Source organism: Artemia franciscana, chromosome 4, assembly GCF_032884065.1.
Source record: "Artemia franciscana chromosome 4, ASM3288406v1, whole genome shotgun sequence".
Taxonomy (NCBI): domain Eukaryota; kingdom Metazoa; phylum Arthropoda; class Branchiopoda; order Anostraca; family Artemiidae; genus Artemia; species Artemia franciscana.
The window spans coordinates 34289905-34316393 of record NC_088866.1 but is presented as its reverse complement, the minus strand read 5'-3'; the positions used below and the strand labels follow the sequence as shown (position 1 = coordinate 34316393).

Genomic DNA, 26489 nt, shown 5'->3' with positions numbered 1-26489 from the left:
CTAATGCAAAGGTCATTGTTGCTCAGTTCAAACCAACCTTGTGTTCAGTTAAATTTAATTTAATATATTTCTGTTAATTGTTATAAGACAGACTTGAATTTTTATTTGTCCCTTCATAGGTGCTAGAATTCTCTTAAGTGCTGAAAGATTTCTGTCCTTGTCACAGACTATGAGCCAAACTTTCTTAACCCTAGAAACTGTCCAGACATGATCCTCCTAGGCATACTAAAGAGATAGAGCTTCTCGAGGAAATTTTCCGGTTTGGGCTTGTGAATAGAAGGCTTCGGTCTCCCAAATAGACAGCGTTATCAAATGTTAACTTTTTCCCGTCTTTTCTGTTGGTTCTTCATATTCTGAATATATAACATTTTCCTTGGTTTCTTTACACTTTCTAACTAGAATTATGGCAATCCTTTGGGCTGCAATCTCTACACATTTAATAATAAGATATTAATGGGTTTCTAAAACTCAGTTGAAGAAATTATTTATGAACGGGTGTAATACATCTCCCCTGTTAAGCTCTTCTTTTCATGTTTCTAGGTTTGAAGAAGCAGCACACTTGTGACAATTGCTTTAGAAGTTACAGTGACGTACGTAATCTTTGGAGGCATAAGAAGTATGAATGCGGAGTTGCACGACAGTTCAAGTGCGCTTTTTGCTCATACTCCGCGTCGAGGAAATATACTCTCGAGGTACATTATAAGTACACTCATAAATTGGAATAAGACCTGTGATGCAAATTTGTTTTGCTTTTAGATAATCTCTATTTGTTGCTGGTTTGTCGACTTCCTCATTTTGATGCTGTTCATTAGTTCATAGCATGGTGGCAATTAAACAGTAAAAAAAACTTCAGTCGGAGAAAATGCTATTGTGAATGTTAGTAGCCTTGTGTGCCTGCGAACTGTCTTTGTGAAGCCGGGAAAACAAATGAAAGTGCTAAGTTCCCTTTTTTAATAATCTAATGGCGTCTTTGATGATAAGGTGATGGTAAACCGTGTCATAGTTCGAGTAATAACTCCTTCCATCGAAAATAAATTGATTTGATTCAAATGAATTTATGTTTCAGTTTTTTTTTTTGGCTCAGGGCTTTTCAAATGTAAGAGTGAATCCTCCTGCCTGCCATTTCACTAAATCTACTGACCAGAATTCTTCCAATTCATTTGGTGACGTATTCTAGTCTGTAATTATTGATTAATACACATAACAGATAGTATTTACGAACCTGGACTGTATGTTCTGCCTGTTAAGTGCTTTTTTTTCGTGTTTCCAGGTTGGAAGAAGGAGTACACGTGTGAGAACTGCTCGAGAAGTTACAGTGCCCAGCGTAGTCTTTGGAGTCATAAGAAATATGAATGCGGGGTAGCACGGAAATTCAAGTGTACCTATTGTTCCTACTCTGCTTCGAGGAAATACAATCTAGAAATTCACTGTAAATACACACATAAATTGGAATGAGCCTTATCCGACGGAACTTTTCCGCCAGTTGCGTAGCTCTGCGTGAAGTAGGCTAAATTCTTGATTCCTTAATGCATAGACTAACAATACTAGTTCAGTTATAGACATATTGGTACTTATGTATTACAGCGACCATGCTCAAGAAGTGCAGTGATGTAAATATACTTTAGTAACAAAATTATGGAAACTACGTATGGAAAGTAAGTTGCCCAGAAGGCATTATATTAAATACCTAACCAACTCTATATATTATAATATTTAATTAAAATATACCTGCGTAGTAGTTTATCTTACTCAGGCTAAGCTAATTATCTCCGAGTGCACGCGAAGGAACAGCTTTTTACAACAGATAAAGAACAACAATGTGGTCGCTATAATACACAAGTACCGAAATATTAATTGGTCTAAAAATGAAAATTTACATTAGACGTTAGTGATTTGGTAGGTGATTGAAACTGTATTTGTACTAGTTGGAAATTTCGAAGGTAGTCTAACATACAAAATATTTTCTGAGAAGTCCCGTCCAAATTTCGTCCCTGATGATATTGTATGATTTTCCTGCCATATTCTAGTTCCAAGAGATCGTGGTCCCTTTGTTGATAATAAATTGGATTGATCCATATTAAAACGTATTTTACATTGTTGTTAAACATGTTTCTAAGGACGTATCCCTTCATTTTCACTTTCTTTGAGTCTAGTTACTAGGTTTCTTGTCATATTATTGGACGGTCGCTTATTCCCAGGATCCGATAAGCCGAAGTAAGGATTTTCTACTTCTAGCGGAATTTTTTTCTGCCTAAAATATTCTGCCTGTTAAGTACTTGTTTTCGTGTTTTTAGGTTTGAAGAAGCAGTACGCATGTCAGGACTGCTGGAGAAGTTACAGTGTTCTGCGTAATCTGTGGAGGCACAAGAAGTATGAATGCGGAGTTCCGCGGCAGTTCAAGTGTCCTTATTGCCCCTACTCTGCTTCTAGAAGATATACTCTTGAGATTCATTGTAAAAAACTTCATAAAATGGAATGAGATTTTTGCCGACGATTTAATTTTGCTATGAATCAAGTAGGCTAAGTTTCTCACACCTTAACTGACGTAACTGTGTGTATACTTCTCTCAGTTGTTTCAATTCATGAAATCGAATGGTGGTAGTAATAAATAGGGATATTTTGCATACCTAGAACCATAGGAATTGTTGGGTAATTAAAAATTGTCCATTCTTCCAATTAGAGATTGGGAACTGGAAAGCGTGACCAAAAATGCTATATGAATGTCGATAAAGTAGTGTCCTTTCAAAAACATTTATTATCGAGAAACATCGAAACAAAGTGGCTCGAATTTACCTGGATTTTAGTGAAATGTTGTTATTTTATTAATACTTAAATAAACGACTTGCTGAAATGTGGTTTAATTATTTAGAAAAAGACCTACTGGTAGGTGTAAATATCAATATTTTAGAATATAGCAGGAATGGATTGGTTGAAAGATGCGACGACGAAATATCATGTGCAAAGTTGCCAATATATGTGAAGTGCTGAATGTTTCTCACGAGGCGATTCATTTGTGTAGTTTAACAGGCGGTATGTTATTCAGTGTAATACATTTCGCAGGCGACAAAGTAACTTGTTTTTCAGCATATATATTCATATACCAAAACTTGTTGTTTATTGAGTATAGATATTTAGGCGCTCAAGATTCGAAAAAAAAACAACAGAACCATTTTGCCATGGAAAGCACTGTTCTCATACTTTTGGGGAGTAAAAAAGAGATATTGCTAATTTAAACTCTGTCCGCTATTTCAATTTCTATAAACTATTTCAAGAACCTAATAAGATATAGGAAAATAGACTGAATCAGTTGATTTTGTTCTAAAAAAAAAAAAAAAAAATCACACACCTGCTTCTTGAATTGCTAAAGCAACATCTTTGACTTGTCATAGCCGAATTATAGGGGTTCCGAAGAATTGTTCCTTCGTTAACAGCGGTTCAAAGTATTTCCGCTTTTTTTTTGTTCTCGTTAGAAGACCACGGTCGAATTTGATATATTCGATTGAACTGATAATTGAAATAATATAGAAATGAAAAATAATGAAAATTAACAACTTGTAAAAGTGGAATGATTCTTTCACCTCTGTGCCTTAATTTCAGTTTTTATTTTTCCAGCTGATTTTCTCATGAATTGTTTTCTAATTTAAATTATAAAAACCATTTTTTCAACTGTAAATAAGAAGCAATATTAAAACTTGAAACGAATAGAAATTATTACGTATGCGAGGGAGTTGTTTCTTCCTCAACACCTCGCTCTTCATGCTAAATTCTTTTGGCATTAAAAAAAAAAAAGTTACTTATTGTTCTAATTAAACAACCCTTGTTTTTTATGAATAGTTTTTAAAGAATTGGGACAAAATTCAAACTTTAGCGTAAAGAGCGAGGTATTGAGGGGGGAGTAGCCCCCTCGTATACGTAATAATTTCTGTTCGTTTTAAGCTTTAGTTTTGCTTCTCACTTTCAGTTGAAAAAAACTTGTTTTTTTTTTGTTTAATTTCTGATCATTTCTTAAATAACGCCAGGAAATCTGGCTCCATCTCCGCGGAAAAATCCCCGTCCCCACGGAAATATCCTCTGGATAGTTCAATCCTGGTGAAAATTTGCCTTGGGCAATTACCCTTAATACCTCTGAGCGAAAAAATTTAGCCAGTAAAGAGAAAGGAAGACAAAATAATTTCGTATAGGAATTCTGGAAAATTCTCCCATTATACAATTTCCCCTGAAAAGTTCACCCCCTGGTAAATTTTCTCTATTTAAAACTCACCGCGCAATGTCTCCCTCAGAAGAAAATCCGTCCTCCCCTCTCCACCCGAAAAATGTATGCATATTTCCAAAAATACTAATGCTAAACAAATACTATACGTAAACAATGGGCAAATTTTATTACTTAAAGACCTTTCCCCTGTGGCTCTGGGGCGTCATGGTATCTCCAAAGACATCGTTATTAGGCCTTTCAACTATGTTGAACAAAATAGAAATCTCAAGAGTTTTGATCGGACGATTTTGGGAAAAATTTGTGGTAGGAGGGGCCTAGTTGCCCTCCAATTTTTTCGGTCACTTAAAGCGGACTCAGAACTTTTAATTTCCGTAAGAATGAGCCTTATCCCGATGTTTTAGGCTCCCTGGGTCGATACTATCACCCCTGGGAAAAAACAAATAAAAACAAAAATTCAACATTTTTGCATAGGAGCTTTTAAGCTCCTATGCAAAAGCTCTGATCCACAGAAGCTGATGATGTCACTTATATTTAGATTATATGAATTTTAATGGGCCTTTCCTCCTTTTTTCGAAAATCAGGCAGATTTTTTCAGGCTCGTAACCTTTGATGGGTATAACTGAACTTAATAAACTTAAATATTTAAAATCAGCATAAATATTCAATGCGGATAAATCTGTAAGAAGACCAATGAATCACAAACACCAATGATAATTTCCTAGATCTGGCAACAAGACCTTTGCCACGATTTTTGTTCGAGGCAGGGCGGGATTGCAAAAATAAAAACGTTTTAAACGCATCAAAAATTTTTTTATGTACATCTTAATTGCGTTTTTACGTGTCTGAAAAAAAGGCGGGGTTTGGGTTCAAGCCCCGATCCCTCTAGATCCCCCTTCCCTAGATATGGTCTTGTCTTGTAACTCCACAATATCCGTCAAGATTTTCAAATTAGACATTTGTTTTGTGACCCCCCCCCCCAAAAAAAAAAACAAGTGTTTCGTATATACTTAGCATTTTTGCAAATGTGTCGGACTTCAGTAAACTCTAACCAAGGATTGGCTTCTGGTGCTCAACGCTACCATGCCAGATGGAATCAGTCAAGCACAATTAGGTAATCCTTCTACACATAAATGCACACAGTGGGACGGGGATGAAGCTCTTCTAAATAATCTGTCAATGAGCTTGGCTATCTTACCTAATTCAACATAATGTAAAGTACAAATTAAAGGATATTTTAACCTAACCTTCCTTTCTGACTTCTATGATTTTCCTATCCAAATTTCAGTTGGTGATTCTGAGAAGATTCATGAGATGTATTGCAACCCTTAGTAAGTTTAGGGAGAGGATCATCCTCAACCCTCTTCTCCTAAGGAAAATTTTGAGGACATGCCAAATAAGCATATAATTGGGTATAAGAATCCACTTTGTTGAAATATTACTTCCCCCCAACTCCTCCAATCCTTGGCCCATGGAACAATCTTATGGACCCCAATAGATTGGGTTGTGTGCACCCGGAGATTAACTTAGGCATTTTTTTTTGGAGTTTATCATCCTTTAGGAATCATGCGTATCTTGGGTGTGTAATGATTGCTTTGGGGATTATTGGTCATTGAGCCTAATTTGCTTTCTTAAAAAGAGGATAAATACTTTCGTATTTACAGGTACCCTGGAGAAATGGCATCAGTGTGATAGATGCATGAAGTGTTATAGTGACAGGAGTAACCTTCGAAGACATAGAAAATACGAATGTGGCGTTGACAAAAAATATCAATGTCAATTATGTGATTACAAAACAGCAAGGCCGGATACTTTGAAGGCCCACACTTTTCGACGACATACCATCAAACCTTATTTTTAAGCCGTCAAGAACTGCTATATTAAATGTATGTTGAGGGCCCAACAAGCCAGGGCTCATGGTCGGGATTTCATCTTTCTGAAATCCAAGCCTTTTTGTGATGGATATTAATGTATGGTAAAATTCTAGACGAGTGTCTTGTCGGCATAGCAAAAAGTAGTTGAATTAGGGGAAGCAGAATCCCAGGAATAGATCCGGAGCTTAAATTATGGCTCGATGGGTGTTTTTAAGCTCCTATGGATCAAATCCGTATCAGGTTTTCGTTTTCAAATTCCTGGGTTTTTTTTCAGATTGTTTATACCCTTGTAAACCAGAGTATAGTAAATTATGAGGTTCAAAGCACTTTCATGGGGCATTATTTGAGCTTGAGACTTACCTGAGCTTGCCTTACCTGACTTACCTTGAGCTTGAGTCTCACTTTTTGACACAATTTATCCTAAGCTTATCGAAGGCCAGTGCCCTTAGGAAAGAAAAGGGATGGAGATGAACAGTTGAAAAAGCACTTCGGGGACATAACTTGTGGTTCGAATCAGCCCTGAAGGCTTTTAAAATTTCATTTTTTTTTCCACGTTATTTAAGCTCTTATAAATGGGAACATCGTAAAATATAAGGCTTAAAGCATTTTCTTGGGGCCTTATTTGTGCCGGAGATCAATCTCATTTTTGACACAATTCATTTTTTGGAAACTCATTTTTTTACACAAGTTAGTCCAAGCTTATCAAAGGCCAGTGCTATTGGAAGGAGAAGGGGTGTAAATAGACAGTTGGAGGCATTTTCCGGATATAAATTCACCTAACTCAACTACTTATCCATATTTCTCATCTAAATCTTTTCTTGTTTGATCTATGGCCTTCCTTTCGTTTATATATATAAAAAAAAGAAGCCTGCCTATTAGAAGAGTATTGGTACCTATGTATATTCAATATATAAATATTGAAGTGTTGTTGAAAAAGACAGTGTTGTTGAAGAAGAAAGCCACCTTTTTTTGCTTTATTAGCGTTTATGAAAAGTCATATCTTTCAATTTGTCTAAATACTTCTGATAAGTTTCCATTGCTGAAGATGTAATCATTACGCTATCCAGAAAAGCCAGAAATTAACTCAATTTGTGTTTTAATGAGCTTCGTTCAATATGTGTTCAGTTGAAACTTCCAGAGCTCCGAAATATTTTTTTTGGGGTTGGGGGGAGTTATGTATGAGCTGGAGTTCAGGAAGAAGAAACTAGGTCAAATTTGTACTGGGAAATTGTAATGAGAATTCAAAATAAAGTTTGAATTTGGACTATATTGTAATTCTGAAATAAGCTACTATGTTTTTGTTTGTGTTTTTTTTTTTTTTGTTCATCTAGTGTCTTTGTCATATTTGATTATATCTTTTTAAAAAATAAAAGGTTTCTGAAGAAATATTAAGTTTTGTTCGCTCTGAATGATATTATTTTGGTAATATAGTTTATTGCTGTCATAAGTCCTCCAAGGGTTGTTAGAATGTATCCTCACTAGGTTGCTACTGCTGATCAGGCCCTTCTTTTGACTGTTCCTATACCCCTCCTTTTTTTTCGGGCTCCTTTTGGAAAGTGGAAGTCACCTCTGAACACATCTTGATTCAAACTTCTTCCACTCTTTGGAGGGTGGAGGAAGTTGCCAAAGCTAGCTGAGACAGCTAAAATTGCAAATGAAAATTGCAATATTGAATTTACCATGTACGAAGAATAGGAAGAGGGAGCCCCACACAAAAACTAGTAATTTTATGATTTAGTTCAGTTTCTTGTAATTTTGCATAGTTTGTCTTTGTGCCTGCTTCAAATAGAAGCTGGTCATTAAAATTAAGTTTGTTGATAACAAAGACTGGTTATTCATAGAATTAACTTATTGTATTTGGTCACTAAATAGGAAGAAAACCAGTATATCAACAATAGTTCATTGTATTATAAATCTTAATTCATTGAATTATGTTCTTAATCTTTATATTCACTGATCTAAAATTCAACTTAATCTTAATTATTAATAATAATCTTAATAATCAACGTAATCTTAATCTTAATTAAACTTAATCTTAAATTCACTGAATATGCGGATTTTGTAGGAGATTTGGAAAAACTGAATTTTTCCTTGATCTAAAGGTAATATCCTGCTAATTTTTATAAGTCCTGTTCTAAACTGAAAGTCGGAATAAAATATTTGGAACTTCTGGATTAAGTTTGGTTATACGTTTCGTGTTTACAGGTTCGAGTAGGAGATTGCATCAGTGTGAAAAATGTATGAAAGCATACACAGACCCGAGCACCCTCCGAAGACACAAGAAATTTGAGTGCGGAGTGACAAGACAGTTTAGCTGCTCCTTTTGTCCTTATAAGGCGGCCCGCAGTGGCACACTGAGAACTCATCTGGCTAGACGTCACTTTAAACTAGCTGCGGTGGTCCCCAATGATACCACTGTTCAATAGTTTTACTATCTTCATGGTGGAGGTGTCCGTGTTTTGTTTTGTTCGATATAAAATAAATTGTCTCTGTCTCATTTTTCTTGGTTTTAAGCTCACTAAAGGTTAGAATATTGAATAAGTGGCTTAAGTTGGATCTGTTTCTCTTTTGAAGCCAGTGTTGCAGACCTTTCATGGTAAATTTTTTCCACACTTGTTGTGTTTTATGGTGAATAGCTTGAAAAATTTAATTTTGTTTTGAACAACTTGAGTTTTGTGAACAACTGCCAGTAGTTGTAGTGGTGCAAAATGGTTAATGGTTGACATTTGCTTAATAAATTCTAATCTCTTATTTAATTCTAAGCTAAGAAATAAGAAAAAGGTTGTAAAGCGGCCGCAATTACAAATCTTAAAATCCGAATATGTTTAGTGCTAAGAAGCTTTTAGTAATTGTAGTGTAAGGTTGTTATAAGGGTAGATGGAAAATGGTGGAGTGAATCCAGGTTGTTATAAACTAGAAAAAATCAATGTTTCACACACGAAAAGTCGGTACAGCTGGGTCGCTAACCTCCCATGACGTGTCGTACTGAAAGACTCAAATGAATGCACACTAAGCCATTCTTTAAGGGGGAGGTCGATGCATTGAAAAGTTTTCCTTTGCCGAAGTTTTCCTTTTGGGTTCACGCATGCAATTGGGGTGGGAAATCTTCCTCATTTATCACTAGGTATGGAGACGCAATATATTGTTTAGAATTTTTATCCAAACAAAAGGGCGAGTCTAATATTATAATAATCTTAATGACGATCGAAAGTAAGAATTTTAAACCTATAAATTTGGTTTATTTTCCTTATTTGGATCCTTTCTCTAAGGATCCAAATAAGAAAGTATTTTTAAGAGTTATTGTGTAGTTAATTAATGCGGCTTCAATCTATCATATATTGTAAAATTATATTGAGCAGCTTTAGAGCCAGAGGTCCTTAAACATCTTTCGTTTCAAAAACACTGGAATCTCCTGCCTCTTCTAAAATAAAACGTCTGCCGGACACAATTAATTGAATAATACGAAAATTTGAGTGCTCAACGAGACCTTTGAGGCCGCTGAGGGTGCAAATTTTGGTGGTAATTTTATAAGAAATTTCTATATAATTACCTTGTAGTGTACATTGACAAAGTGGTAACTCTACAATTACCTTCTTTTATAAAAATAGTGTGATATCGTGTTATGAGATGCAGATGAAAATTTTCTCAATTAGAAATCCAATTTTCACCAAGTATACAATACTTTTATTTTGGTCACATAGGTGTGATGGTGCTCAATCCTTATGATCAAATAATCCTATTAATTCTTGTTGGGCCCGTCTGGTGGCTTTAATGCTGAGTATCGTGACATTGAGATTTCTTATATGGAAGTCAAGTATCAAGATACTTTTAAATACTTTCCTGGCGAGAATGTATCCGTAAAATTTGAAAAGGTTGAAACCAAAATTTAAAGGGGGGGGGGGGCTTTTTAGATTAGACCTCAGAGAGGCAGAATAATTAATCTCCCCCAAAGAACATGCTAATGGGATCTATGGAAAAATAGGCTCTTGTAATTACAATTTAATCAGCAGCTAATTCGGTTGTCTTAAGAGCTGTATTTCCATAATCTTTCCATCATTCATGAAACGACAAGAGACATATCAGTGTTACGAATGGGGTTATATTGAAGTGTCAGATCAAGTTAATTCAATCAGAGCATGATGGGGTCATACTAATAAGTATAGCTAATGTTTCAAGATCAAATACTAGGGTATAGCCTGGTGATTATGAAATTCAGAATCCCACTCGCACCCAAAATGTAAATAATTATAAAAATGCATTGTAACCACGCTTTGTGTCATCTAATGGGGGTAAAAAAGCTTTTCATATACGTCAAACTCCCCCCATAATGAAGTAACTGTGATTAATTTATCTGTAAAGATACTTAGATGTTTGAGGATTTCATCATCTGTCCTATCTTTTCATTTCGCCTTAACCCCTTGGTGCAAAAATAGAGGTATACATTTACCTTTCTTTTGCTATTGTATAGGTATAATAACTAACTATTCTTTTTCTGTCGTTGTTATGACTGTGATTGCTTGAAAGGTTGTCTCACTAAACAACTTAACGAATAGTAAGAAACGCTATGTGGCCATTCTTTTAAATAGATTTGCAAATTGATTTTGGATTATTGTGTGTTCAAAGTCCATTGTCGGCTTCTTATTGCAGCATGGCCGACAAAAGCCTAATGGATCTTGACTCTGCAGGTCTCTTGTCTCCTTAACTAGGAATATTATACACCCTTTCGATTCTGGATCTAGGCCGTGAGAATTTACTGTCCCTTATCTCCTCTCTTTAGGGTCTTAATAGTAATTATTTCTTCCTTCAAACAATAAGAAAAGAAGAAGGAATCAACGCATAAATTGAACCTAAGAAACATTCTATCTTACTTTTATATTTCTGTCAGCAGATCACTTATGGACCATAAAAGACTATTAACAGTCTTGTATGGACTTGTTTGACTGAGATGACTTCTTGCCTGGTTGTAAACAAGGTCATGTCCTGAAGAGTTTGGGGAATTAAATTTGTCACATATTTTGCTGTTTGGGAATTTTTATGCTTTCTGGTAACTTCATTTTATAGCTTTGCCCTATTTCTTTAAGTCTCTGCCTTCCCCAAAATTAGCTCCGAATAATTAGCGTTTGCAATGAACCCTTTCGATAGTGTTTCTGATTCACTATAGATATGGACTTCGTTATTAACAGTCCGGTTTAAACTTCAATATATTTTTAGGTAAATGGAGCTGTTCGAAGTGTGGACGGAACTATACGTGGAAACAAAACCTGCAAAGACATACCAAATATGAGTGTGGGGGGAAAAAACACTTCACCTGTGTGCGTTGTGGATGCACTTATAGTCAGAGAGGGAGTTTGGTGAGGCATGTCAGGTTTTGTCATGGCTCCAACAGTAAAGAAGAATCTGTTTTTGTAGATTGAGTTCTCTGAATAAATAAATTTAATGCTCGGGTTGAAACTTTTTATATGAATTTGGTTCATGAAGTCTTGCCTTAGGTAAATTTAGCATTTTCTCTGCATGCTCTGTAGTAGCAAAGTTTGTTTTCTTTTTCTTCTTTTGAATTTTTCCTGTAAATTAGACAGTGATACACAGGTCAGTATGATATTGTCTGAGCGAAAAACATAATGCTACATGTGGCAAATCATTTTGAGTGTTGCCGAATCAAATCAATGGGTAATGTTTTTTATGGCATTAGTACTTCAGTGCATGATTACAGTTCAGTCCTTGTGTGAAGTGTACTTTTTGTTGGGAAAAGATACTGCTACAATTATGTCGAACATACTCGATGAACTACTAATTGAAGCTACTGTGCAAGGCTGTTTGTTGTCAAGGTCCTTATTAGGTTAACCCGTGAAAGTCACTTTCATTGAGCAGCTCCTGTCTCTTATACGAATTCTAGCCTCATCGTGGTCCGGCTTTGGCCCTAAAATGTTGGAATTGCGATTAATTATTCATCAGACTATTTAATACACATTTCTGCAGTACCTTTGATTTGGTGAATTTACGACATAAACTTCATTCAAATCTTCAAAATAATTGACCGTTTCCCCTCTAGTTGGCATCTTCTTTTTTATCTATTCAAATTTTTGATAGTCTGCTGATTGTTGAATATATTTTTTAGGTAAATGGAGCTGTTCAAAATGTGGACGGAGTTATACTTGGAAAGAAAACTTGCTAAGACATACTAGATATGAATGTGGTGGCAGAAAGCTATTTGCCTGTAATGGCTGTGGAAATACTTACAGTCAAAGATGTAGTTTAACAAGGCATATTGCAAGACATAAGTCATGTTACAACCAAAGTAGCCACTAAACTGGGTGTTTTTGATGATTGTTTCTTTGTTTTTCAATAAAAAGGCTTAGTCTCATGGCTGGAAATGTTTGTAGTTATTGACCATTTTTGTAGTTATTGGCTATTCAATAGCTGCTGAGGTTGGCTTTATTTTGTCTTTTTTTTTCAACCTAAAAGACAAATAAATTGGGAGAACTCACTTTGCATGCATATGTTAAATACCACCAGGTTGAAACTTTTTGTTGTGGACAAATTAAACAAATCAGCTTGTTAAACATGCTGATTTTCTTCAATTTTTACGGAGTGTCTAGAAATCTTGGAAGCATTCTAATGCCAATCTTGTTAACTTTTCTGACAATAATTTTAAATGTTTCATAATAGCTGGTGAATAAAACCAGGTACATATGTATTATACGAGAAACACTCGACAAATGAAGTTTGGTTAATTCTAATGAAATAAAACAAAATATATTGAAAATATACTTGGAAACTACTAACCCCATAGTAGCTTATTTAATTACAAAAAAAAAGAAGCTAGATTATGTTGATGCCACTAGATTGTGATATAATGGAGTCACAAGCCAAGTGACCTAGAGTTAAAGTAAAAAACCATAGCCACAATTGGAGACCCTAGATTGTGTTGGCTGAGTCATCTTTTGGAAATCGTATTGGGTTTTCCGTTTAACCAGTTTCTCTGGAGTCTTGCAACTGAGCTTTGACTTTTTTTTGGCATACGATGTAATTGAACCTCCAAAGATATGGCAAACTTTTGTAAATCTTAAAATTAAGGATAGCATTCTCTTCCCACGATTGGTGACGTAGTTGATTGAGCTGCAGGCTCCATGACTGTGGAAGAGGAAGCATAAGCTTTATGGGCGAAATTGAAATTCTGATTATTTGACAAGCTGTGAAATACTAATGTAAAGCTCCGGGGATTTTAGCACCAGGAGTGAAACCAAATATAGCTCAGACAGTCCTTGGGAACACCGTAAGTATGAGCAACAAAATTCAAGGTTTTTTGTTGAAGAAAGTGGAAACTCTAAGTGACATTTCGCTCTCTTCTAGGTCGATGGATTTGTCAATGCTGTGGACGAAACTATTCTGAGAAAAAGTCCCTGAAAAAGCATATGATGTATCAATGCGGAGGGCGAAGGCTATTTAAGTGCTCATTTTGCCCTGCATCTTATACTCAGAGTAGCAACTTAAATAGACATTTGAGAACTTATCACGGCTTGACAATATGATTATTCAAGCCTAGGATTTGATTTTTATTCTTGGTTTAATTTTGGAATACATCTTTTTCTTTTGTGTCAGTAATTTTAAGGAGTATGGTAGGATATTTGGTTGTAATATAAGTATTCCAACTAAAGAAATGGTAGATACCTCTCAAATGAGGTTTTCAAGATGTCTTCAGGTCGAATTCCGTTTTTGAAGCAGGTTAAGTCCTTTCCCAGTTGTTGCTGCTATTATTTGTGCTTCAGAATATTTTTTTATTGCTATTGTGAACTGACCTTAGCACGACTCTGCTCTTAGGAAACAGATTAGTTGAGCGTGGTTCTGTCATAATCATCCAGCACCATATGAATCTTGAGCCAATAATTTTTTCTATGGAATTTCCAAAATGTAAATCTGTTACCACGGATGTTTTGCGCTAAATTTCACATAAATCTGTAAAGTGGGTTTGATAAAAAAAGAAAAAAAGTGCAGAATTTGAGTTTTCCTAAACCGTTAGAAATTGAATTGAGCATAGTCAGTGCTTTTTTAAATCAGTTTCAATGAAGTACGGCATAGTGTCTGCATTGGGACATCGGCCTAATTTTCTCGATTAAGTGTTCCAGAAGCCTTCCTGGGAATTATGCTAAAACAACTAAATATTGTTGTTAGAATCCCATTTGAGAAGTATTTCTCAAGGGGTTTTGAATCACATTTGAGATATTTTTCTCAAGTAGTGTTTCCTCTACTCACATTGTCTGCAGGTATCGGAGGTCAAATATTTTGTGTACTATTCTGATACATTCGGTAGGAGAGGTGGACAATTGCTGTTGGGAGCAAGATTATGCTTTGTGCTCATTCAGTATTGTTGATTGGATCTTTGTCTGAAAAGCTGCGTACGATGGGTAATATATTTTTGAAGCTCATAAACCTACTCTGTTTCTATCAAGACGGCCAAATTTCCTCCCTAAACGAGATAATACCCACTGAGGAATGAATTTGGATTCTTCCCAAGTTTCATCACCCTAATGACTAGTTGTAAAATATTTATGATTAAGTTCTTCAGTTTCTGACAAATAATCAGGTCATTTTCCTGAAACCGAGAGTTTGTAATCGGTTAAAAGTTTGTAATCGTCAATAATGGTGATGAAAAACAGAATAGTAGGAATTCATCTGCATGGGGGCACTGAACTAGATTATGATCCATTACGATATTTGAATTGGAGAATGAGCGCTCCTGAAAGTTTGCTTTTCTTATAGGTAGATGGATGTGTGAAGACTGTGGACGAAACTATTCCTTGAAACAATCTCTGCAACAACATTTGAGGTATGAATGTGGAGGTAGAAGGCTTTTCAAATGTTCATACTGTCGTGCATCTTATAGTCAAAGTGGCACATTATACAGACATGTTAGAAAACATCATGGTGTTATAATCTAACCTATCACAGTCGTTCTATTGTGTGTCGTTGAATAAATCGTTTTAGAAACAATTTTTGTTGTTGTTGTAACTGTCGTTTGCAGAAAAAAATGTCGTGCTACATCCGATCGCCTTCAATCGTGAAGTGATTTGATACAGCTTCAGAGAACAAAAAAACAAAACAAAAAAAAAAAAACAGATTTTGTTTAGCATTTTGGTAACAAATTTGTTTGTGTGGCTTCGACAGTAGCCTATTTTCAGTTCGCAGTTTGGGCTAATGAGAGACTGATAGTTCACAGTGTCAATTTTATGATATAGCGCTCTCACAGGACTTGATCTTCAACTACTTCGACTATGCCTAGTCGTAGCTGAAAAAGTACCTATTCTATTTCCTCAATAAGAAACTACTACAAGTTTGAGCAGTTTCTTATGGAGCCAGTCGACTTTGAAAACACTTCGAACATATTCAACAAAGTGAACAAATGAGCGGCAGTTTCTTAGTAGCTCCGACTGCGAATGGCAAATGAATAACAAAACACCAGTGTTAAGTATGCTTTAATTCTACATCTTATTTTGACGTGTGGTGGAGTCAGTTGGGATAACTAAGATGTCTATGAAGAAGCTGTTCTGCCCACTAGCTGTTAATTAACAACCAGTAGTGGCTGTTGGGTTGATGTTTGTTGCTTCCAGGAAGTTTTCCCATGAAGGCATTGTTAGCGTACGCGTAAGGGCTCCTGGCTATGCACGAGCTGTGTCGACGATATAATTATTATTTTTTTTTTAAGAAGTTTGTAAAGAGTCCTTAGTCATATCACAATCATCGTCACTCTAATTTCGGCCATTAGTTGCTGATATTCCGATCTTTTCTTTTAGGTAGATGGACGTGCCCCAACTGTGGACGAACTTATTCATTGAAACAATCCCTTAAAAGACATGTACGATATGAGTGCGGGGGAAGGAAACAATTCCAATGCTCGTATTGTCACGCAATTTATAGTCAGAGTGGTACACTGATGAGGCATATAAGAATGAACCATACCCAAAAAGAAATATAGTTTGGTTATTAGATGTTAGTTTTATGGTATCATGTATAGAAATAAACGATTATGTAACTAGTATTTTTGTCTTATATCCTTTCGGGTGTACTTTGCATTTGATATACGTTAGAACATTGACACTAAAGTTCTTACAAATCATAAATATGTTTGGTTAAGTATGTCTACATTCGCTGTATATCCTTTCCTGAATGAAAAATGAATCACGTATATGTAATGAATTGAAACAAAAAAGCATCACCAGCTGTTCGACTGGGTTTTTCCTTTTTATTCTTGTTCTTGGGTAACTTGAGTAATTATATAAGGTGCTCAATGTCGTGTCAATATCTAAGGAACCAAGTATTGGACGAATAACAAAGAAGAAACTGTCCTTATGTATCACAGAGAGAAAAATTTACATGTTTCTACGAGGCGTATGTTCCCCTTCAAAGAGTATTGGATGCTGACTTAGAAATATCATTTGGCACCTGTTATTAAGTATGGTATAATTGGAACCTACAGTGAATATTGGAAATTAAAGCTTGATGAATATTAGATATTTTTTCAGTTCCTAGTAGATGTTTACATTTTAAACTTCTTTATTTTTACATCAGTTGCATATCCAGGAGCTACGGTCTTATAATTATGTTACATTATGTGCTTTATAATTCACTGGTGAATTTTGATGCTGGGATTTCTGTAAGACTTAAGATTGCTTCTAGACTCCCCGTGTTTGCCGGTCTGATTAGTTTCTCTAAAATAGATAGGAATATCTTGATGATGCGAGTTTATCTTAGTCTAACCAAAGCTTCTGACAAGGAATGTTTCGTCGGTTCCATCGAATCTAAATCTCTGGCACCTGCATTTCTTGATCGATGATTTTCCATTGGACATCGTATAGTGTGTCACCAGATTTTGACTTGACTGAAGGTTTGCCTATCTTTCGCTTTGTATTTTAGAAAAGTAAATCGATAATTATCATTGTTATTCTTGGCTTTCATTTCCTGATATTCCGCTCTTTTTTAGGTAGATGGACATGCGGCAACTGTGGACGAAACTATTCATTGAAAAAATCTCTCCAAAGACATACGCGATATGAGTGTGGGGGAAGGAAGCAATTTCAATGCTTGTATTGCCACAGTATATATAGTCAAAGCGGTACATTGATGAGACATGTAAGACTGAACCATCTCCCACACGGACTATAGTTTTGTACATATCGACATTGAAATAAATATTTTTGTATTGGAGTGTCTAAAACATGTTGCTGGCTTTCTCGCAATTTGAATAGGTCTTACCGACATTCTGGGTCCCGTAGCACGGTATTTATAAACTACGGGTAAATAAATCTAGTTCTTGGCTATGTTTTTAAATAGGGAATTTTCTTACCATTGAGAGTGAAACAGACGAAAAAAAATGATTCGTATATTAACCATCGAATTTATTTTGCAAATTCTACTTTTACACAGTGTGCGATGCGCCACCTAAAGGCCTGTAGAACAATGCAATGTGGAACCATTATTATTTTCTGATATACCTGAGACATGTTTCAGTAACTTGGTATTTTCTTCTAAATTTTGGTATGAGTAAGTGACAATAGCAAATATATATATATATATATATATATATATATATATATATATATATATATATATATATATATATATATATATAACTATTTAACATATCATGTTCGATTACCTTGTAGCGATGTAAACTTGAGAGTTCCACAAGTCAATGCGCTTTATGACAAGTCTTCCAGCGTGTCCTCGATGCTCATTTAGGACTCTTCTTCTTCTCCTTTTTTTTTATTATTTGAGGACAGCAATGCCTTAATCTCAGTGCGACTCTGACCGATATGACAGCCGAAATTGAACTCTGGATCCTTTACTACAAAGCACATATAGATTCCATTTAGGGTTCCCATCTAGGACCCGAATCTTTGGCCTTCTCTGTCTGTTGAGATAGGTTCTGAATATCTGAATTTTACTATCATAACCGTTTCGGATATCCTGAATCCAGTGAAGGAAAAGGTATAGATAAAGAGAAATAAAGTTTGTGAATAAAAACCTGTAAGAATAGTTTTTGACCATAGAATGAGACGAAGGTGGACGTCCAGCATTTGGCAGGTTTAGTATTAATGTTGCGCTCCCTAAAGTAGTATTTGCTGTGTTATTTTTCAGCAGTTCTACGCTTCCAAATTTACGACCGTTCAGCACAGCTTTGACCTTAGTTGAGTGGATTCTTTTTCCAGAACTGAGCTTATAGGGTCAGTCTTTTGGAGTAAAGCATAGGCGTGAACCGCATTAATAACGATTTGTCCAATTTGTATGGAGTTTTAAATTGTTATTTTAAATGTTCCAAAAATATTATTCTAGAAGCGTACCTAGGATCAATTCTTACGTTGAAGTTTAAAAACTGCAAACAACACAGTCGTCCTTGTCTAAACATGTTATCTAAATATTTTAGAGTTGTATTTGCTCTGCTGACAATGCGTACATGCTGGACAATGCGAGGGAGACCAAAGGACCTCTCCACCCTCCCACAACCCTATATTTATCTGACTTAACCTATATTTATATGAAAAATACGTTATTTTTAATGTAATAATTATGTTTTTCAATGGGTGATATTTGGTAAATTGATGAATTTGTCCCTCACTCTCTTAAACAAAGTCCTTAAGTATTGTCCTTTTGTATAGACTGTTGAAGTCCTGTAAGTATCTATTCGTCTCCTTTAAATTTTTCGGTCTGAAACCAAATTTGTAATATATCTGGTTATATAAAAGGTAGTTCAAAATACGGCTGTTAAAAATTCATTTTGAGACTTGATGTGTTTGCATTTCGTACGACCCAGTTCAAGAACACAATCGTAGGAAACTTTTGGAGACTATATTCTAGATATATTTTTAATGTCAACTTTTCATTTTCATTTTTTGGGAAGGTGGGGTTATGTCAACAGTTAAAGATTCAGCTGACACTTTGATATTTTTTTTAGGTAAATGGACCTGCGACAAATGCGGACGAAAGTATTCTTGGAAACAAACATTGCTAAGGCATATCAAATATGAATGTGGGGAAAAAAAGCAATTCGCATGTTACATTTGTGGACTTGAATTTACTCGGAGCAGTAATTTAGCGAGACATGTGGCAAAAATTCACCATTTAAACTTTTAAATTATTTATGTTTCAATTTTATAATAAATTGTATGCAATGCATTCTCATCTTTGGTGAGTTTTTATTATCGTCATTAGCTTTCATCAGAGACGTAACCAGGAGTTTTTCCAAGATTCGGAATCGGGGAAAGGCAAACTCATAATTTTTCCTAACTAAACCTACCACTCGGTTTCGAGGGATGCACTGCCTCCCTCCCCTATTCACCCTTAACTACACCTCTATTTATCAAGCGTAGATTGTTTGAAGTTTAATATTCTTCAATTGTTGCGATAGATATTCTTCAATTATTATTACTAGATAGATTAACACCCTCAAAACTCAAATTTAAAAAAAGCCTCCGTTGAGAAAAATTTCAAGATTTGTTTTTGTGTGATAATGTGCCTGTTTTTTGTTTGTGTTTCAGTACGAAGGATGAGTTTAAGTGCAATTTGGAATAGAGTTGGTCGATTTGGCTTCTGAGAACATCTAGTGCTGAACGATCAAAATTGTGAGTCATTTTCGGAAATAACGAATTAGCCATTATTTTAGGAGATTCTTATTATTATGCCTTGACACTAATAATTCAGAAAAGATCTTAGTGTTCAGTAAATAAATTAGTGTCTGAAGTGCTCAATTCTTGTTAGTTCTTCTTAGTGAATGCATTGTGTATTCACTTAAAGATTTTAATTTTCTAAAGCCATGAAAAAATTCGATGGGAACTTGATTCCTCAAATAGATTTTTTGGGGGCTTATTGGCAAATTGAAGATCACTTATGCTTGTCATTCTGCGCTTCCGCTTTTATTGATGCATTTATGATCACCGTCGAAAACTGAATAGTTTTGTCTTGACTGGATTTTCTCAGGAGTTCTAGATTATGTATTGTTAGAAGACAGGGTTCTGTGAGAATAATCCTTGTTATTTTGCGATTCACCAATTCGATGTTTCTGCAGGATTCCCCGTTGGAATCTTTGCTTTATAAGGCTTTATCCAACTTCAATCCGTTGTACTAGTTTTGTGCCATTTTCCACGCAGTTCAGTAAATGATTCAATACTATTAGAATGAACTTGGTAACTGTTATTGTTTGGGTTTTAATTTGACTTGTATCGTTCTGAATTTTTTTTCAATAATCACAATCTATATTTTAATCTTTCTGAAAGTTTGGTTATTGGAAGATAAATGATAGAAGTGCCAGGCTAAGTAGCACTTTTTCTTTTCTTTTTTTTAAGGCTGGATTTTCCTCTTTGTGGCAGTTTTCTTCTTTGTAGCAGTTATTTAATTCATGTAAGAACAGGTGGCTGTCAGGCCAGGATCCCCGAATCAGAAGATTTTTTGAACTACCCATGAGCTCTTATAATTTTTTTTTTTACATAATATGCCTCTTTGTGGCAATATACCACCCTCCAGAATCAGTTTCTTTGTACGTTTCTGTTTGGAACGTATTTTTCAAGGATCAGGGTATAATAAGGATTGGACAGACATATTGTTTTTAATCTAAAAACTGCAATAAAAAAAACGCGCATATTCTACGTCAACTTTAGTCCTAGAGTCTACCCCTAGACTAACGCTTATTTTTTACACAAACATGTTTAATTTGAGGAGTAGGCCAAGTCAGCAAAACGAAATATTTTTAATGCTAGTTTTGTGGAAATACTTATTATAGAGATTTGAGGTCGCCCAATCTTACCCAGCATACCTACTGATGATATAACCGAATGAATTTTTCCTCCTAAGTGAATTTCAAAATGGTGACTAGAATGAAATATAGAAATATGAAATGTAGGGTACATCTGAAATTTCTAGTTCTCGAGAGATATTCGAGAACTTTTATGTTCGAAGGGATCGTTTATTAAAGTTGTCTTATCGATTTAACATAGAAAGCTAACTTCTAAATACATCACCGTCATCTCATCCTGTAAATATCATATACGCCCCTCTGTTTTGGGCACAACTATGTATTGTTTTTACTTCGAGTTATTGATGCTTAAAAATGGAGATATTTACTCTTTTGCTTTCATAGTTTGGAACTTCTTGAGTTTTTTTTTAAACAGCAGATTTACGTTTTTTTAAACCCCACGCATGACCAAGGAGGTAGTTGTGTTCTTAAGTAGGTCATTCGATTTCCCTTGAGGGGCCTTTTCTTTCTTTTACTACCTTGATGATAAGTGTTTTTCTGAGCATTTCATTTCTGTTGTTGTTGGGCTTGTTTGAATCCGATTTCTCATATGTCTTTTCATTTTAGGCCCTCGTGGTCGGTGGCATTGTCTTGATTGTCAGAAGACATATGCATCGAGGCCCAACCTCATACGGCATATGAAATTCGAATGTGGAGGAAAAAAGAGGTTTACTTGCAAATATTGTGATTATTCAGCGTCGCATAAGCATCACATTGTGGGACATGCTTTGAGACTACACGGGAGTGTGCCTGGTTTTCTTGGAGGTGTTGCTCATGCAGATTTTTCTGTTAACTTTTAGGTAGACTGATTTGCTTTAATTATGTTCATTTTGATATCAAGTGAGTTGCAAAGGTTAGATCTTGGCTAGTTTATATCTGGGCCACATATATTTGATACCACATTGGATTGCCTATTCTGCTGACCTTAAATATCAGCGTCAGTTATGAAAAAGAAGGTTTCTCAAATGAAGGTTGAAAGAAAGGGGAAATGTGTTGTGTTGTATATAAAAGAGAACGAAGTGTGGCAGATACTTTTCAAGAGCAGTGTTGTCAAATCCGCACTTATAGTGCCCTTTTCAATATTTGGATGCTTGGGAGTCCAAAAATGTTATTGTAAAATTTTGGGACGAGTGGATCCTAGTGCAAAAGGGGGGTCGAAAATGTGCACCATCTTCGTGAATACATATTCTTTGGGCTTGTGTGAACGAACGATCGCAAATTGAATTATTATGTATTTTTTTACGCTTTTAATTCAGATTTACATTGGTGCATCATCCTTTTATATGGTGATAAAAGATAAACCCCTGCACATCCTTTCGGCTTGACGAAAATTATTTCCCCTGTGAGTTGTAGCGTCAAACTCTGTTACTCACATTTGCTTGTTTATCACTTGATGTGTTAAATACAATCTAAGTTTGGTTATTTCCAACGCACTGTTGCTTATTTTGTATATTTGCTTTCATTGATTTTGATCAACACAGCTGACTGTTTGTTCTCTTATAGGTTGGATGAATTGGAAGAATGGTGAAGAAAAGGTGACCCAATTAGTTGAACCCAATCCATGGAATGTAGGAGTCAAATATACGAGACGAGAAAAAGAGTGCTTATACTGCCCTTATGTCTCTGATAGGTGGTACAATGTCAAGCGACATATTAAAAAAATGCATCCAGAATTTAAGTGAATGTCGTCGTTTCTCTGTTTAGTCGTTTTTTTTTTTTATCTTGAGCTACCTTATCTCTGTGGTTGAATATATATTAAATGATATCAAAATTTCACTGGTTCTGTTCCTTAGGACTAATCTTATATTTTTGGCAAATTACACTCTTGTGTTTGTTATCTCTTGAAGATACTTTGGATTCTCTAATTTTTATATTTCTTTTTAAGAAAGTTGCACTATTTGACTTGAATATGGTAAACGCAATATATTCTGAAGTTTTTCGCAAGAAACAAATAGGTCTAAAAAAGGTTGCAAGAAAAAAGAGAGTATTTTGAGAATTCACTCATGAATGGCGCGACTAGGGTATTTTGTCCTTCGAAATAGTCTTAGGGGGCAAATTTTGCCTCATTACAGATGTAGAACTTCATTATTGACTTCGAAGTTTATAGATCAGTCCATTGAGTTGATGTTCCTTACAAAGGCTGGCAGTCTTATTGACTATCGATGACTATCAGTAAATTCAGGTAATAAAAACTTTTTTCTCTGAATAGGAAAATAATGGAACAAGGACATGGGCTCGCTTATCTTGAAGGATTTGAGAACTTAAGTCATACATTAGATTTTGTTTGATAGATCTGCTCATTGTCTTACAGATGTCGTGTCGCAAGAATGTTGAACTGTATAAACTGTGAACTGTATAAACTATCCGTCGATTTTTTAGTAACCGTTCATATTCTTTGCACTGTTGCTTTGATCTCAATTGTGCCGACTTCAAACTCGCTGGTAATGACTAGATCATGATCAATGACTTGGACTAGATCAAATAAAATTACATTTACATGCCCCACCATCATCGCTTTCTTTGGTTTAGCTTGCCGTTGGAGTTATATTTATAATTTTCAACCAATGGAATCCAGAATGAATAGAATCAACCAATGATCAGATTCTCGTTAAAAAATAAGGAGCTCTTATAGACTGGGAAAAATAAATTCTTCTTTTGTGCTATTTCGATCGTGTTCAACGGTATAGAGTGAGCGGCTACAGGAGATCGATAATTCTAAAGTAAAAAACTTAATTTTGTTGTGAATATACTCTCATAGAGGTCTAATAATATTTATCCAGTGCTCTGTTAGCGATTGTAACATCACGTTCTTTAATGCCTGTTTAGGAAAAATAAGAATCATTTATGTATCAATGAAAACTAAGTATGTAGTTTCAACACAGAACAGTAAATATTGAGTTTGAGAATCAGGAAGACTGCTAAACAAATTCAATGAAATTCCATAGTTTCATACACTGAAAGACGGGTCTAGAACAAAATCTTGGGGAGGCCCAATGTGACAAGGACACCAATAAACAAAATCTTGGGAGGGGGGGTAATGTGATAAAGGTGTCAATAATTGACCAGATTGACAAATTTACTCATATTGTTGAAACAAATTTTTCATCATGGTTCTAGCATTTTTTTTATGTAAAAAACGAAATTACCTACTAAAATATCTGCTTAACTTCCGCAAATTTAGAAATTCGTGTGTTAAATAAACAATGCTGATATTCGTAGCAAAGATCTTTGTAAAATGACATCATGATTTTTGTCGAGTTTTTATCATTCGTTTTTCTTTTCCCATTTTATATGGTGGTGAATCTTCATATGTCTATCTTGCCTGAAAATTAATCTTGAATTGATCAACAATGATCTTACTTGAAAATTGATTTTGTCTGGACATTTGCCTGTAAAGTTGGATTGGGAGGGTTAGGAATGATTCCTCAAATCTTCTTTTGACGTAAACATGCATTTGCTAAATACAAAACAAATGAAAAAAAGTATTTCTCACAAAATGTCATAGGCATATTGGGTATACTGCTGCCTGTATTTATATATTTTCTTTTGTTTTATTTTTTCATCTTAACTGGTAGGTTTAATCTAATCAGCTAAATATTTCAATTTTCAAATACGAAAATAGTGTTATTAGAGAGGTTTTGGACACCAAAATATTCACATTAGTTCTTAGTTTGACGCTGTCTTATATGATATTTTAACATGAGAGAAAGTGGACTCTCGTGAGAAAGTTTTTTTTAACATATTCGGATTTATTAACTAATATTATGTGTAGAAACTATAGCATACATCTTTTTTTGTTCAATTTTCAGCATAGTTAACGCTAAACATTTTACAAAACTTTGCTGCTTTTGAGGGCTATGAGATTGCTTTATTTTACTTTTTTCTTCCTTTTTTTTTTACCAAACTAGTGAAAAGAATTCTCACTTTTGATTATATTTTTTTTTCTAAAACTATTATTTAAAAATTTAGAAAGTGAAAGCAAGAGTCCTAGTTGATCCTTTTCCTTAGGAAATTCAATTGAAGAGGTTGTTAGATATCAACCGAATCTCGTGGAAGGTAGGAGGAAGCACCACTGTATCCAGGGGGAAGGGTTGAAAGGTTGGACTCAGTATTTGTCCGACTCGTAAACGTAATAAAGTTCAGAAACCTTTCTATTATCTTTGTCTTACGTTATAATTTATCCTACCTGAAGCTGAATAAGGGTAATAATGCTTAACCTATTAGCATTAAAAGTTATTTGCATAATACTAAGGGTATATTTTTTCTTTTAGGTCGTTGGGGATGTAGGACCTGTGGAAGAAGCTATCTTCGAAAGGCAAGCAGAAATCGTCACGAACGATACGAGTGCGGAAAGGAAAAACACTTTCAGTGTTCTCTTTGTCCACACGCATGTTTTCTCAGATTTAATCTTGTTAAACATTTAAAAACTGTTCATGGAGTAACCTCTTTTTGATGAACGGCAAATCCTCTTTTCTTCGGTTTATGTTCGCATTATTTTCAACATTATATACAAATATTCAAGATGCTATTACTCAATATTGATGTGTGTAAACCTCGTAGTTTTTATTGTTTTCTTACAATTTTTCTATGTATTTTAATTGTTCTAAAACATTGTTGTTGTTTTTATGTCAATCTGTCCCTGCTTTGTAATGATCTACGTACGTGTAGACGTATTATCTAAGGGGTCATAGGTTCCAGATTCAGTATGTTGTAAAACCTCATTGCTATTATAGCGATGTGGCTAGAAATGCTGTGGCGACAAGTGCTATCACTTCTTGACGGTGGGCACATAACTAGCGAGGATAGTTATTGTTATCATCTCCTCTGTAGAGTATACACCTAAACTTAGGAGATCTGGGCTCTTATAAACGTAATGAAAAGCTATCATTTCGTGATAAAATGTGGGAAACGACCATTACTAAGCTCGAAAAGACAAACAATCTGGAACAGTTCGGTCTGGTCACCTTAAGTTGGAAATGTTCATTATACGGGCTCTTAAGAAAGGTTTTGTTTGGTGATGCACGTGCTATTGGAACCAACTTCTTGATTTTAGATATTCTAATCAGATCTAAAAAGTGGTTCCCGGCACAATGGGCATTTTAAATAAATTTGGTACTTGTATATTATTCAGAACACACTCAATAAGTGAAGTTAGGTTCTTTCGTGAAACCAACTACGATGCAGGTATATTTTAATTAAGTATTTTATATATAGAGAGGTGGTTAGGTTAAGTTAGGTATTTGATATAATGCACCCCACCCCCCATAATGTGCAAATATATAGCCAAAACTTTTGATAAAGCCTAAGTATAACCGTTTTTTTTATCTCGTGAGATTATAAAGTCATGTTGTGTCCATTGACGCACTGTTTTGTTGTGGGCAACAACCCCTTATCCTGGAAAAATATGATTGTCTCTTTTTCTGTCTCTGGCAAATCCCAAATCTTCATTTCAAAATCCATGTTCAGACAGTATCTTCTATCAGTGTGTGTCGCAAACTAAATTGAGTTTTGTCTTCGTGGCTATGAAACCGGATTTTCTCATTAAATTTACCTGCATCGTAGCTTGTTTCACGAAAGAACCTTACTTCACTTATTGAGTGTGTTCTGAATAATACACAAGTAGCAT

The 26489-nt window shown here is 35.0% G+C and overlaps 1 protein-coding gene across 26 annotated transcripts in view; it reads left to right on the top strand.

The window, feature by feature from the left end:
* LOC136026339 (longitudinals lacking protein, isoforms N/O/W/X/Y-like) overlaps positions 1–26489 on the top strand; it is a 170247-nt gene that overhangs the window by 67243 nt on the left and 76515 nt on the right. Inside the window, exons 5-6 of one of the 26 annotated variants that reach the window (XM_065702787.1) lie at positions 21431–21663; positions 22367–22639. The exons of 13 other annotated variants lie outside the window; for them this stretch is intronic. In XM_065702787.1, the coding sequence (XP_065558859.1) occupies positions 21431–21663 (233 nt within the window). In that variant the 3' untranslated portion in view covers positions 22367–22639. Of the gene's footprint in view, positions 1–540; positions 1062–1270; positions 1480–2294; positions 2852–5874; positions 6097–8289; positions 8582–11295; positions 12448–13434; positions 13680–14841; positions 15843–17059; positions 17281–19030; positions 19252–21430; positions 21664–22366; positions 22640–26489 lie in introns of those variants that run through there. 12 more of the 26 variants (XM_065702806.1, XM_065702821.1, XM_065702822.1 and 9 more) reach the window with 12 other exon arrangements.